The sequence below is a fragment of the Dendrobates tinctorius genome, unplaced genomic scaffold (genome assembly GCF_039654945.1).
Source record: "Dendrobates tinctorius isolate UK_male_01 unplaced genomic scaffold, ASM3965494v1 ptg000356l, whole genome shotgun sequence".
NCBI lineage: Eukaryota > Metazoa > Chordata > Amphibia > Anura > Dendrobatidae > Dendrobates > Dendrobates tinctorius.
In genome coordinates, this window is record NW_027362022.1 from 47473 (window position 1) to 61345 (window position 13873).

The window sequence follows — 13873 nt, forward strand, 5'->3', positions numbered from 1 at the left end:
ACTGGAGCAAGTTCAGAAAAGAGCGACCAGAATGGTGACCGGTCTGCAAACCCTGTCTTATGAGGAAAGGTTGCAGGATTTGGGATTGTTTAGTTTGCAAAAGAGAAGACTGAGAGGAGACTTAATAGCTGTCTACAAATATCTAAAGGGCTGTCACATTGTAGAAGGATCAACTTTATTCTCATTTGCACAAGGAAAGACTAGAAGCAATGGGATAAAACTGAATGGGAGGAGACACAGATTAGATATTAGAAAAAACTTTTTGACAGTTAGAGTGATCAATGAGTGGAACAGGCTGCCACGAGAAGTGGTGAGTTCTCCTTCAATGGAAGTCTTCAAACAGAGGCTGGACAGACATCTGACTGGGATGATTTAGCGAATACTTCTTTGAGCAGGGGGTTGGACCAGATGGCCCAGGAGGTCCCTTCCAACTCTACGATTCTATGATTCTAAGAACAAATCAAGCCAGACATGTGACTCAAAACAAGGATCACCAAACTATGACCTATGACCAATACAAAGAGGGGAGTCGCTGGAGAAGGACAGGGAGAACAGAAGGAACAAGGCAAAGAGGAAAACCAGCAACCCGATGTCTTGATACTATCCAGTAATGGTGGAAAAGACCCTGGAGGACCTGTCTAGGCTTGAAAAAGATCGATCTTCCTACAGATTTTACATCCATCAAGTCGTCATGGCTTGACGTAGAGCCGAAGGCCAAAAAGCTTGGGTCAAATTCCTTGGCAATACTTTTATCCTTAGGCTTTTGTACCTTCAGGTGTGACTCTGAAAGAGACTCGCAACCTACAGAAAATACAGGACGGCAATGGACAGTGATCATTAATAGGTGCCGCATTGCCGCCTGCTGGCCGCGTGTCGTACTGCGGACACCGTGCACCACCGCCTCGGGGCGACTATCAAGTTTAGTGACATTCCAAACTTCAACTTGTTAAAACTTTTTTTTATGATCCCATAAATCTTGATTTGGAAAGTAAATTCACACAGAGGCGTCAGAGATGGACGATAGAAGTAATGCAACATGACTACCGCGACCAGGTAATACTGCGGGACGTATCAGATCCAGTATTATTAACATGCCCCAGAAGAAAATTGATAGATTTAGAAACAATCTGCGCAATGCACCTGATTATTTGTCTGTACGCCATTGTTTGACCACACCCCAGATGTTTGGGTACACCCCACTGTTCGGATACACCCCAGATGTTTGGGTACACCCCACTGTTCGGATACACCCCAGTTGTTTGGCTCCACCCAATTGTTGGATGGCTTTTCCAGTTGCGTTAGGAGACAAAGTCTCTTCTTCTTTTCTGGTACATTGCACTTCACTTCCTTAAGAAGAGGCCAAGAGGATGTGGAGATGTCACCTGCGGCCCGGACTGGCACTGTGACAATGATGGAGCTTGCCAAAAGTAACCCTGAGTGTACAATGTGTGGTTCCGGCCATCTGCGGGCGTCTGGTGTATGACGAGGCCGATGTCTTATCGTCGCCATACGGTGATGTGACTTATAGCCCAGCTCTGCCACTGACAAACCATTGCCAGGGTCCACGTGTTCTTATGTGGGAGGTGAAGGCCCTAAATAAGGCTATGTTCGCACACACACAGTTTTTTCTGTGTTTTTTTTTCTCTGCAGGCAGTACAGAAGCTGTTCGCAAAAATCAGGTTTTGCTGCGTATTTGTTGCCTTATTTTGCTGCGTTTTTGTTGTCTCTTGTGCATGCTGATATAGTTTAGTGGCCCCCCCCAAAAAAAAAGTCACGATGCAACTTCCTTAAGGTTTTTGCATCAAAAATGCAGCAAAACTTGATACCTGCATTTTTTTGCTGTGTTTTTGTTGCGTTTTTGCACTTACTCATTGCCTTCTATGGGTGAAATAAAGCTGCAAAAATGCTGAAAGAAGTGAGTGGCTGGAGTCTGCAAAAACAGCAGTGTTCAGAATCAGTCAGAAAAAAAAAACAATGTGCAAGAGATTTCTGAAATTTCATAGATTTTGCTGGTACTCTAAAACCCGGCTTAAAATTTGCATTAAAAAAAAAAAAAAAGCAGCAAAAACGCAACATGTGAACATAGCGTAATTCAGAAAACAAAGCTCCGGTCCTGAATTGGAGGCATCAACCAGTCTGCTGGAGCCCCACCTGATGGGACAGACTGGGTGTACCCGGCAGGGCCACAGAGCTTCCATCACAACCCTAAAAGCCAAAAGGCAGCGTGGACTCAGAACAATCCAGCTCATGACAATCACAGAGGCCCTCTATCAGTCACAAGGGCCCCATAACAATCACATGGCCCTATAACAGCCATAAGGGCCCCATAACAATCACAGGGCCTCATAACAATCACATGGCCCTATAACAGCCATAAGGGCCCCATAACAATCACAGGGCCCCATAACAATCACATGGCCCTATAACAGCCATAAGGGCCCCATAACAATCACAGGGCCCCATAACATCCATGAGTACCCCATAAAAATCACAAGACCCCATAACAATCACAAGTACCCCATAACAATCACAGGGCCCTATCACAGCCATAAGTACCCCATAACAATCACAGGGCCCCATAACATCCATAAATACCCCATAAAAATCACAAGACCCCATAACAGTCACATGGTGTCATAACAATCACAGGGCCCCATAACAGTCACAAGTATCCCATAACAATCACAGGGCCCCATAACATCCATAAGTACTCCATAAAAATCACAGGACCCCACAACAATCAGAAGTCCCCATAACAATCACTGAGCCTCCATAACATTGTGCCTGGTTGTAAGCACAGTCCCCACAATAAGGCCACAATGCACACATGCTAGCCATGGTAATCTGCGGTACCTGACCGCTCAGTCTAGGATGTCTCTTCGGCTGTGTTCACACACAGCGTTTTTTTAGCGGTTTTTACCGTGGTTTTCACTATAAAACCGCTATAAAACCGCTAAAAATAAGCTGCACAGTCATTTCTATGCATTTTGCACTTTGTGTGCACATTGATGCGTTTTTTACCGTGAAAAAACCGCATCGCGGTAAAAAACGCAGCATGCACATTAATTTTGCGTTTTTTTCCGTGGTTTAGGCTTCTCCCATGCTTTTAGAAACCGCTGCGGTAAAAAACGCATCAAAACCGCGCAAAAAACGTGCAAAAACCGCCGCGGAAAAATAGGTGCGGTTTCTGGGAAGGGATTCAGGTTTTTGTGCAGAAATTTTCTGCAACATGTGCACATACCCTTCCTATTTTATGCCTAGTGACCCAGTAACTCCTAGAGATAGATGTTTCTTCATCCTTTCCACAGAACTACATATGTGGCTGAGAATGTCACATCTGGTGGGACATCAGGCTGCATGGCAATGACAATGGGGTCTGTACGCAGCGTGCTTTGTAGTGGTGCATGGGGGGATGTAATATCTGGCTCTGTACACACCAGAATTACATAGGTTTCAGTGACAACTTAATTGAAAATGCAGCTCAGACATATTGTACCTAGTGATGAGCGAACCACTATATACAGAGCTCCTGTATATATTGTCACCAGTGATCACTGTATTACTTGTACACAGACACTGCCTACTAAGTACAGATCTGTGTATGATGGCACTTATGGTGATATTAGTTTTGTGTATTTTTATTAATGATCAGTAGTGTAGTATTCAATCACTATGTGGTGGTAATATATGGTCTGGTCATGTTGTGTTGGCATTTGTTCCTTGTATGTGGTATTATTGGTCACCATGTGGTGGTAATATGTGGTCTGGTCATGGTGTGGTGGGATTTGTCCCTTGCATGTGCTATTATTCGGTCACTGAGTGGTGGTAGTATGTGGTCTGGTCATGTTGTGTTGGCATTTGTTCCTTGTATGTAGTATTATTGGTCACCATGTGGTGGTAATATGTGGTTTGGACATTGTGCGGTGGTATTTGTCCCTTGTATGTGATATTATTCGGTCACTGTGGTGGTAATATGTGGTCTGGACATGGTGTATTGGTATTTGTGCCTTGTATGTGGTATTATTGGTCATCATGTGGTGGTAATATGTGATCTGGACATGGTGTATTGGTATTTGTTCCTTGTATGTGGTATTATAGGTCACTATGTGGTGATAATATGGTGTCTGGTCCTGATGCGGTGGTATTTGTTCCTTGTATGTGATATTAGTCATTTTAAAAATTTAAAAATAAATGAAAATATACCTAAATTGTATTGGATAGTTTAACAAATATTTAATAGGTTAATGTAGAGTAGTGATCGGCCAAAAGAGTCTACCTTGTCTCGTGGTGGCAGATTAAAAAAATCTTTAGGCCAAAACAAAAGCTGCCGGCTATATGTGTGATCTGGTGATGGGAACTGTTAATGTGTGATTGGTGAGAAGTGGATTTTTTTCCAGAGAGAGCGGTGGAGCTGTGGACAGTTTGAGGGGTGGAGCCTGGGTGGAGTCTCAAGGGGGCCCTGAAAATTTTGCCAGTATGGGGCCCCGAAATCCCTAGTGGTAGCCCTGAGTGAATGTGCTCTGATAAGGTTTGATTCGAGCATGCTCCTGCGTCATCAGAGTATCTCAGGTGTGCTCGAATAATATGTTTGAGTCTCCGCAGCTGCATGAATCGTGGCTGTTAGACAGCAGCAAAACATGCAGGGATTGACTAACAGCCACAAAACATGCAGCCTCAGGGACTCGAACATTTTATCGGAGCATGCCTGAGACACTCAGATAACAGGTTGTCCGAGACGTTCGCTCATCATCCCAAGGCTGATAAGACACGAGCAGTAAAGGGTTTGGAGCCCCCCGGTTACTTGGAGATAACTGATGCCCTTTACTAGGTAGAGCCAGCAGTGCAGTACGCGGGTGCCAAGAGATCTTGACTAAGCTGATCTTCAGAGTCCAATGCTGGTAGTGCCGTGTAAGCTTCTGCTCCGGCCATCACTGGTCACTGCGGTTCTTGTGTGCAACTGTACTTTTTCTTGAGGCTTATGTCAAGGCCAAGGTCACCTTTGGCCGGGCTTCCTGGGTGTGACTCTTTCCCAAATTTTCGGTGTTACTGACCATTTGGCACATCTCAAAAGTGACTTAAAATATGTGGATCATCCCGAGATTCAGGCAAATCTCCTGTGACACGGGTTATCTGTCCAGCCAGATCTTACATGGGGCCTAGAGGGGATCTCGGCCAGTGGTAAGGCTGTCCGGCTCATAGCTCCATATATACAGCTGTTGGAAAGTGTCAGATTCCTGACATGAACACTTGGGCGCGTCACTTTCTGTATCCATTGGAAATCTCCCTCTGGGAAAAGAACAAGACGAGGCTCATCCTCCTCAGTGGAGACCGAGAACCTGGCAAGAGCAGGAGGACATAAAGAAGAAGACAGAAGGAGAGCTAGTAGTGCCACTGAACGTGCGTTGATAATCTACATAGGATGTTCTGTCCGCTCATAACTACTTCCCTGCACCTACACTGGTGGCCAAAATTGTGGATACACTTGAAGTGTTAATTATTTTCGAGGCTTCTGGAACGTTCATCGATTTAGATTTTAATCATGCCAGCCACAAAGAGGTCTGATTGGTCTCCAAAAAAGAAAGCTACAGCTATTGTTTTGAGGAAGGAGGGACACAGTTTCAGAGAAATTGCTAGGCAGATGGGTGGTGGAGTCACTGCTTCTGGAGTGCAAAAGCTGTGTTCACGTTTTTTGCTGATAGTTGCAGCAGCGAAACTAAGAGTGGAAGAGGAAGGAAAAAGGCAACAACTCCAAAAACAGACAACGATTGTTAGGGTAGCCTTGCAAAACAGAAGAGCATCAGCCAAGGAACTCAGCCAGTTCTTACACGATGGAGGAGTTTCGGTGTCAGAAAAGTACGTCGCCGAAAGCACCAACACTAAAGAAAAAGCCATTGCTAAATCTTAAATAGAGAATTAAGAGGATTTCCTGGGCCAAAGAACATCTTAGCTGGACAACTGAAGACTGGAAGAAAGTAATCTGGAGCGATGAAACTAGAATATCAATTTTTGGTAATTACGGAGTGCGTTATGTTCCGGGAAGGCCGAAGGAAGACTGTCTAGAGTGTATGACAGCTACCAGGGGCGTAACTAGAACTGATTGGGCCCCATAGCAAACTTTTAAACGGGGCCCTCTCAAAGACACACCCCCTCAAAGACGCACCCCCTCAAAGACGCACCCCCTCAAAGACACACCCCCTTCTAGACGCACCCTCTTACCGATAATGCATACTAGAGTTGGCTGAGTGGCTGGCCTGGCATTAATTAAGCTGAGACAGTGAGGGCTGCCTGCCTTCCGCCGTGCAAACCGACCTCCAGGAACTACATTTCCCAGAGGTCCATGCGGCAGGCAGCTCTACAAAGAGCTAATAGACAGTGAGGGCTCAGGGAAGGGGCGGGACTGAACTAGTCTGAAGCAATACACTCTGTGACTGGCTGCAGGCAGGGAGGCGGGCCCAATATGGGCTTCGCTCCGCACAGCAGGCACAGAAATGCAGCGTATCCTGCGAAATCATAGTGTACATTTTTTTCCACCGGGCCCCCGGATCCCCTACACTAGACACACCGGGCCGGCGGGCCCCCAAGACAGCGTTGGCCACAGCACCCGCCGGAGCGCAGCAGTAATGTACCATATATACTCGTGTATAAGCCGACCCCCCCCCCCCTAATTTTGTCACAAAAAACTGGGAAAACTTACTGACTCGCGTATAAGCCTAGGGTGGAAAATGCCGAAGCTACTGGTAAATTTCAAAAATAAAATGGGCCCCATAAGATGCTCCAAAAAGTTCATGATGGGTTTCATAAGATGCTCCATACAAAAATATGCCTAATAATGCTGCACAGTGAATAATGGTGGCCCTATAACATGCTCCATAATAACATATGCCCCTTATAATGCTGCACAGTGATTATTGGCCCCTTGTAATGCTGCAGTGATTATTGGCGCCTTGTAATGCTGCACAGTGATTAATGGCCCCTTGTAATGCTGCACAGTGATTACTGGCCCCTTGTAATGCTGCACAGTGATTAGTGGCCCCTTGTAATGCTGCAGTGATTATTGGCGCCTTGTAATGCTGCACAGTGATTATTGCCCCCTTGTAATGCTGCACAGTGATTAATGGCCCCTTGTAATGCTGCACAGTGATTATTGGCCCCTTATAATGCTGCACAGTGATTGGTGGCCCCTTGTAATGCTGCAGTGATTATTGGCGCCTTGTAATGCTGCACAGTGATTAATGGCCCCTTGTAATGCTGCACAGTGATTAGTGGCCCCTTGTAATGCTGCACAGTGATTATTGGCCCCTTATAATGCTGCACAGTGATTAGTGGCCCCTTGTAATGCTGCACAGTGATTAATGGCCCCTTGTAATGCTGCACAGTGATTATTGGCCCCTTATAATGCTGCACAGTGATTAGTGGCCCCTTGTAATGCTGCACAGTGATTGGTGGCCCCTTGTAATGCTGCAGTGATTAGTGGCCCCTTGTAATGCTGCACAGTGATTATTGGCCCCTTGTAATGCTGCACAGTGATTATTGGCCCCTTGTAATGCTGCACAGTGATTAGTGGCCCCTTGTAATGCTGCACAGTGATTAGTGGCCCCTTGTAATGCTGCACAGTGATTGGTGGCCCCTTGTAATGCTGCAGTGATTAGTGGCCCCTTGTAATGCTGCACAGTGATTGGTGGCCCCTTGTAATGCTGCACAGTGATTAGTGGCCCCTTGTAATGCTGCAGTGATTAGTGGCCCCTTGTAATGCTGCACAGTGATTGGTGGCCCCTTGTAATGCTGCACAGTGATTACTGGCCCCTTGTAATGCTGCACAGTGATTAGTGGCCCCTTGTAATGCTGCACAGTGATTAGTGGCCCCTTGTAATGCTGCAGTGATTATTGGCGCCTTGTAATGCTGCACAGTGATTATTGCCCCCTTGTAATGCTGCACAGTGATTAATGGCCCCTTGTAATGCTGCACAGTGATTATTGGCCCCTTATAATGCTGCACAGTGATTGGTGGCCCCTTGTAATGCTGCAGTGATTATTGGCGCCTTGTAATGCTGCACAGTGATTAATGGCCCCTTGTAATGCTGCACAGTGATTAGTGGCCCCTTGTAATGCTGCACAGTGATTACTGGCCCCTTGTAATGCTGCACAGTGATTAATGGCCCCTTGCAATGCTGCACAGTGATTAGTGGCCCCTTGTAATGCTGCACAGTGATTATTGGCCCCTTATAATGCTGCACAGTGATTAGTGGCCCCTTGTAATGCTGCACAGTGATTAATGGCCCCTTGTAATGCTGCACAGTGATTATTGGCCCCTTTTAATGCTGCACAGTGATTAGTGGCCCCTTGTAATGCTGCACAGTGATTGGTGGCCCCTTGTAATGCTGCAGTGATTAGTGGCCCCTTGTAATGCTGCACAGTGATTATTGGCCCCTTGTAATGCTGCACAGTGATTATTGGCCCCTTGTAATGCTGCACAGTGATTAGTGGCCCCTTGTAATGCTGCACAGTGATTATTGGCCCCTTATAATGCTGCACAGTGATTGGTGGCCCCTTGTAATGCTGCAGTGATTAGTGGCCCCTTGTAATGCTGCACAGTGATTATTGGCCCCTTGTAATGCTGCACAGTGATTATTGGCCCCTTGTAATGCTGCACAGTGATTAGTGGCCCCTTGTAATGCTGCACAGTGATTATTGGCCCCTTGTAATGCTGCACAGTGATTAGTGGCCCCTTGTAATGCTGCACAGTGATTAATGGCCCCTTGTAATGCTGCACAGTGATTAGTGGCCCCTTGTAATGCTGCACAGTGATTAATGGCCCCTTGTAATGCTGCACAGTGATTAATGGCCCCTTGTAATGCTGCACAGTGATTGGTGGCCCCTTGTAATGCTGCAGTGATTAGTGGCCCCTTGTAATGCTGCACAGTGATTATTGGCCCCTTGTAATGCTGCACAGTGATTGGTGGCCCCTTGTAATGCTGCAGTGATTAGTGGCCCCTTGTAATGCTGCACAGTGATTATTGGCCCCTTGTAATGCTGCACAGTGATTATTGGCCCCTTATAATGCTGCACAGTGATTGGTGGCCCCTTGTAATGCTGCAGTGATTAGTGGCCCCTTGTAATGCTGCACAGTGATTATTGGCCCCTTGTAATGCTGCACAGTGATTATTGGCCCCTTGTAATGCTGCACAGTGATTATTGGCCCCTTGTAATGCTGCACAGTGATTAGTGGCCCCTTGTAATGCTGCACAGTGATTATTGGCCCCTTGTAATGCTGCACAGTGATTAGTGGCCCCTTGTAATGCTGCACAGTGATTAATGGCCCCTTGTAATGCTGCACAGTGATTAGTGGCCCCTTGTAATGCTGCACAGTGATTAATGGCCCCTTGTAATGCTGCACAGTGATTAGTGGCCCCTTGTAATGCTGCAGTGATTATTGGCGCCTTATAATGCTGCACAGTGATTATTGCCCCCTTGTAATGCTGCACAGTGATTAATGGCCCCTTATAATGCTGCACAGTGATTAGTGGCCCCTTGTAATGCTGCAGTGATTATTGGCGCCTTATAATGCTGCACAGTGATTATTGCCCCCTTGTAATGCTGCACAGTGATTAATGGCCCCTTGTAATGCTGCACAGTGATTAGTGGCCCCTTGTAATGCTGCAGTGATTATTGGCGCCTTATAATGCTGCACAGTGATTATTGCCCCCTTGTAATGCTGCACAGTGATTATTGGCCCCTTATAATGCTGCACAGTGATTGGTGGCCCCTTGTAATGCTGCAGTGATTATTGGCGCCTTGTAATGCTGCACAGTGATTAATGGCCCCTTGTAATGCTGCACAGTGATTAGTGGCCCCTTGTAATGCTGCACAGTGATTACTGGCCCCTTGTAATGCTGCACAGTGATTAATGGCCCCTTGCAATGCTGCACAGTGATTAGTGGCCCCTTGTAATGCTGCACAGTGATTATTGGCCCCTTATAATGCTGCACAGTGATTAGTGGCCCCTTGTAATGCTGCACAGTGATTAATGGCCCCTTGTAATGCTGCACAGTGATTATTGGCCCCTTATAATGCTGCACAGTGATTAGTGGCCCCTTGTAATGCTGCACAGTGATTGGTGGCCCCTTGTAATGCTGCAGTGATTAGTGGCCCCTTGTAATGCTGCACAGTGATTATTGGCCCCTTGTAATGCTGCACAGTGATTATTGGCCCCTTGTAATGCTGCACAGTGATTAGTGGCCCCTTGTAATGCTGCACAGTGATTATTGGCCCCTTATAATGCTGCACAGTGATTGGTGGCCCCTTGTAATGCTGCAGTGATTAGTGGCCCCTTGTAATGCTGCACAGTGATTATTGGCCCCTTGTAATGCTGCACAGTGATTATTGGCCCCTTGTAATGCTGCACAGTGATTAGTGGCCCCTTGTAATGCTGCACAGTGATTATTGGCCCCTTGTAATGCTGCACAGTGATTAGTGGCCCCTTGTAATGCTGCACAGTGATTATTGGCCCCTTGTAATGCTGCACAGTGATTAGTGGCCCCTTGTAATGCTGCACAGTGATTAATGGCCCCTTGTAATGCTGCACAGAGATTAGTGGCCCCTTGTAATGCTGCACAGTGATTAATGGCCCCTTGTAATGCTGCACAGTGATTAGTGGCCCCTTGTAATGCTGCACAGTGATTAATGGCCCCTTGTAATGCTGCACAGTGATTATTGGCCCCTTATAATGCTGCACAGTGATTGGTGGCCCCTTGTAATGCTGCAGTGATTAGTGGCCCCTTGTAATGCTGCACAGTGATTAGTGGCCCCTTGTAATGCTGCACAGTGATTACTGGCCCCTTGAAATGCTGCACAGTGATTATTGCCCCCTTGTAATGCTGCACAGTGATTATTGGCCCCTTGTAATGCTGCACAGTGATTATTGGCCCCTTGTAATGCTGCACAGTGATTACTGGCCCCTTGTAATGCTGCATAGTGATTATTGCCCCCTTGTAATGCTGCACAGTGATTATTGGCCCCTTGTAATGCTGCACAGTGATTACTGGCCCCTTGTAATGCTGCACAGTGATTAGTGGCCCCTTGTAATGCTGCACAGTGATTATTGGCTCCTTATAATGCTGCACAGTGATTAGTGGCCCCTTGTAATGCTGCAGTGATTAGTGGCCCCTTGTAATGCTGCACAGTGATTATTGGCTCCTTATAATGCTGCACAGTGATTAGTGGCCCCTTGTAATGCTGCAGTGATTAGTGGCCCCTTGTAATGCTGCACAGTGATTATTGGCCCCTTGTAATGCTGCACAGTGATTAGTGGCCCCTTGTAATGCTGCAGTGATTAGTGGCCCCTTGTAATGCTGCAGTGATTAGTGGCCCCTTGTAATGCTGCACAGTGATTAGTGGCCCCTTGTAATGCTGCACAGTGATTACTGGCCCCTTGTAATGCTGCATAGTGATTAGTGGCCCCTTGTAATGCTGCACAGTGATTATTGGCCCCTTGTAATGCTGCATAGTGATTAGTGGCCCCTTGTAATGCTGCAGTGATTAGTGGCCCCTTGTAATGCTGCACAGTGATTATTGGCCCCTTGTAATGCTGCACAGTGATTATTGGCTCCTTATAATGCTGCACAGTGATTAGTGGCCCCTTGTAATGCTGCAGTGATTAGTGGCCCCTTGTAATGCTGCACAGTGATTAGTGGCCCCTTGTAATGCTGCACAGTGATTACTGGCCCCTTGTAATGCTGCATAGTGATTAGTGGCCCCTTGTAATGCTGCAGTGATTAGTGGCCCCTTGTAATGCTGCACAGTGATTATTGGCCCCTTGTAATGCTGCACAGTGATTATTGGCTCCTTATAATGCTGCACAGTGATTAGTGGCCCCTTGTAATGCTGCAGTGATTAGTGGCCCCTTGTAATGCTGCACAGTGATTAGTGGCCCCTTGTAATGCTGCACAGTGATTACTGGCCCCTTGTAATGCTGCATAGTGATTAGTGGCCCCTTGTAATGCTGCACAGTGATTATTGGCCCCTTGTAATGCTGCACAGTGATTAGTGGCCCCTTGTAATGCTGCACAGTGATTATTGGCCCCTTGTAATGCTGCACAGTGATTACTGGCCCCTTGTAATGCTGCACAGTGATTACTGGCCCCTTGTAATGCTGCACAGTGATTACTGGCCCCTTGTAATGCTGCACAGTGATTAGTGGCCCCTTGTAATGCTGCACAGTGATTACTGGCCCCTTGAAATGCTGCACAGTGATTACTGGCCCCTTGTAATGCTGCATAGTGATTAGTGGCCCCTTGTAATGCTGCACAGTGATTATTGGCCCCTTGTAATGCTGCACAGTGATTACTGGCCCCTTGTAATGCTGCATAGTGATTAGTGGCCCCTTGTAATGCTGCACAGTGATTATTGGCCCCTTGTAATGCTGCACAGTGATTAGTGGCCCCTTGTAATGCTGCACAGTGATTACTGGCCCCTTGAAATGCTGCACAGTGATTACTGGCCCCTTGTAATGCTGCACAGTGATTATTGGCCCCTTGTAATGCTGCACAGTGATTATTGGCCCCTTGTAATGCTGCACAGTGATTACTGGCCCCTTGTAATGCTGCACAGTGATTATTGCCCCCTTGTAATGCTGCACAGTGATTAGTGGCCCCTTGTAATGCTGCACAGTGATTAGTGGCCCCTTGTAATGCTGCACAGTGATTATTGCCCCCTTGTAATGCTGCACAGTGATTGGTGGCCCCTTGTAATGCTGCACAGTGATTACTGGCCCCTTGTAATGCTGCACAGTGATTATTGCCCCCTTGTAATGCTGCACAGTGATTAGTGGCCCCTTGTAATGCTGCACAGTGATTAGTGGCCCCTTGTAATGCTGCACAGTGATTATTGCCCCCTTGTAATGCTGCACAGTGATTACTGGCCCCTTGTAATGCTGCACAGTGATTACTGGCCCCTTGAAATGCTGCACAGTGATTACTGGCCCCTTGTAATGCTGCACAGTGATTATTGGCCCCTTGTAATGCTGCACAGTGATTATTGGCCCCTTGTAATGCTGCACAGTGATTACTGGCCCCTTGTAATGCTGCACAGTGATTATTGCCCCCTTGTAATGCTGCACAGTGATTAGTGGCCCCTTGTAATGCTGCACAGTGATTAGTGGCCCCTTGTAATGCTGCACAGTGATTATTGCCCCCTTGTAATGCTGCACAGTGATTAGTGGCCCCTTGTAATGCTGCACAGTGATTACTGGCCCCTTGTAATGCTGCACAGTGATTATTGCCCCCTTGTAATGCTGCACAGTGATTAGTGGCCCCTTGTAATGCTGCACAGTGATTAGTGGCCCCTTGTAATGCTGCACAGTGATTATTGCCCCCTTGTAATGCTGCACAGTGATTGGTGGCCCCTTGTAATGCTGCACAGTGATTATTGGCCCCTTGTAATGCTGCACAGTGATTACTGGCCCCTTGTAATGCTGCACAGTGATTAGTGGCCCCTTGTAATGCTGCACAGTGATTATTGGCTCCTTATAATGCTGCACAGTGATTAGTGGCCCCTTGTAATGCTGCAGTGATTAGTGGCCCCTTGTAATGCTGCACAGTGATTATTGGCCCCTTGTAATGCTGCACAGTGATTAGTGGCCCCTTGTAATGCTGCACAGTGATTACTGGCCCCTTGTAATGCTGCATAGTGATTAGTGGCCCCTTGTAATGCTGCACAGTGATTATTGGCCCCTTGTAATGCTGCACAGTGATTATTGGCCCCTTGTAATGCTGCACAGTGATTACTGGCCCCTTGTAATGCTGCACAGTGATTATTGGCCCCTTGTAATGCTGCACAGTGATTACTGGCCCCTTGTAATGCTGCACAGTGATTACTG

The 13873-nt window shown here is 46.9% G+C and overlaps 1 protein-coding gene across 2 annotated transcripts in view; it reads left to right on the forward strand.

Moving 5' to 3' along the window:
• The first annotated feature begins 365 nt into the window (after positions 1–365).
• The window catches only part of LOC141075450 (TSC22 domain family protein 4-like), a 165069-nt gene continuing 151561 nt past the window's right edge, over positions 366–13873 (forward strand). For both annotated transcript variants that reach the window (XM_073562509.1, XM_073562510.1), the window contains exon 1: positions 366–1053. In XM_073562509.1, the coding sequence (XP_073418610.1) occupies positions 1030–1053 (24 nt within the window). In that variant the 5' untranslated portion in view covers positions 366–1029. The remainder of the gene's footprint in view (positions 1054–13873) is intronic.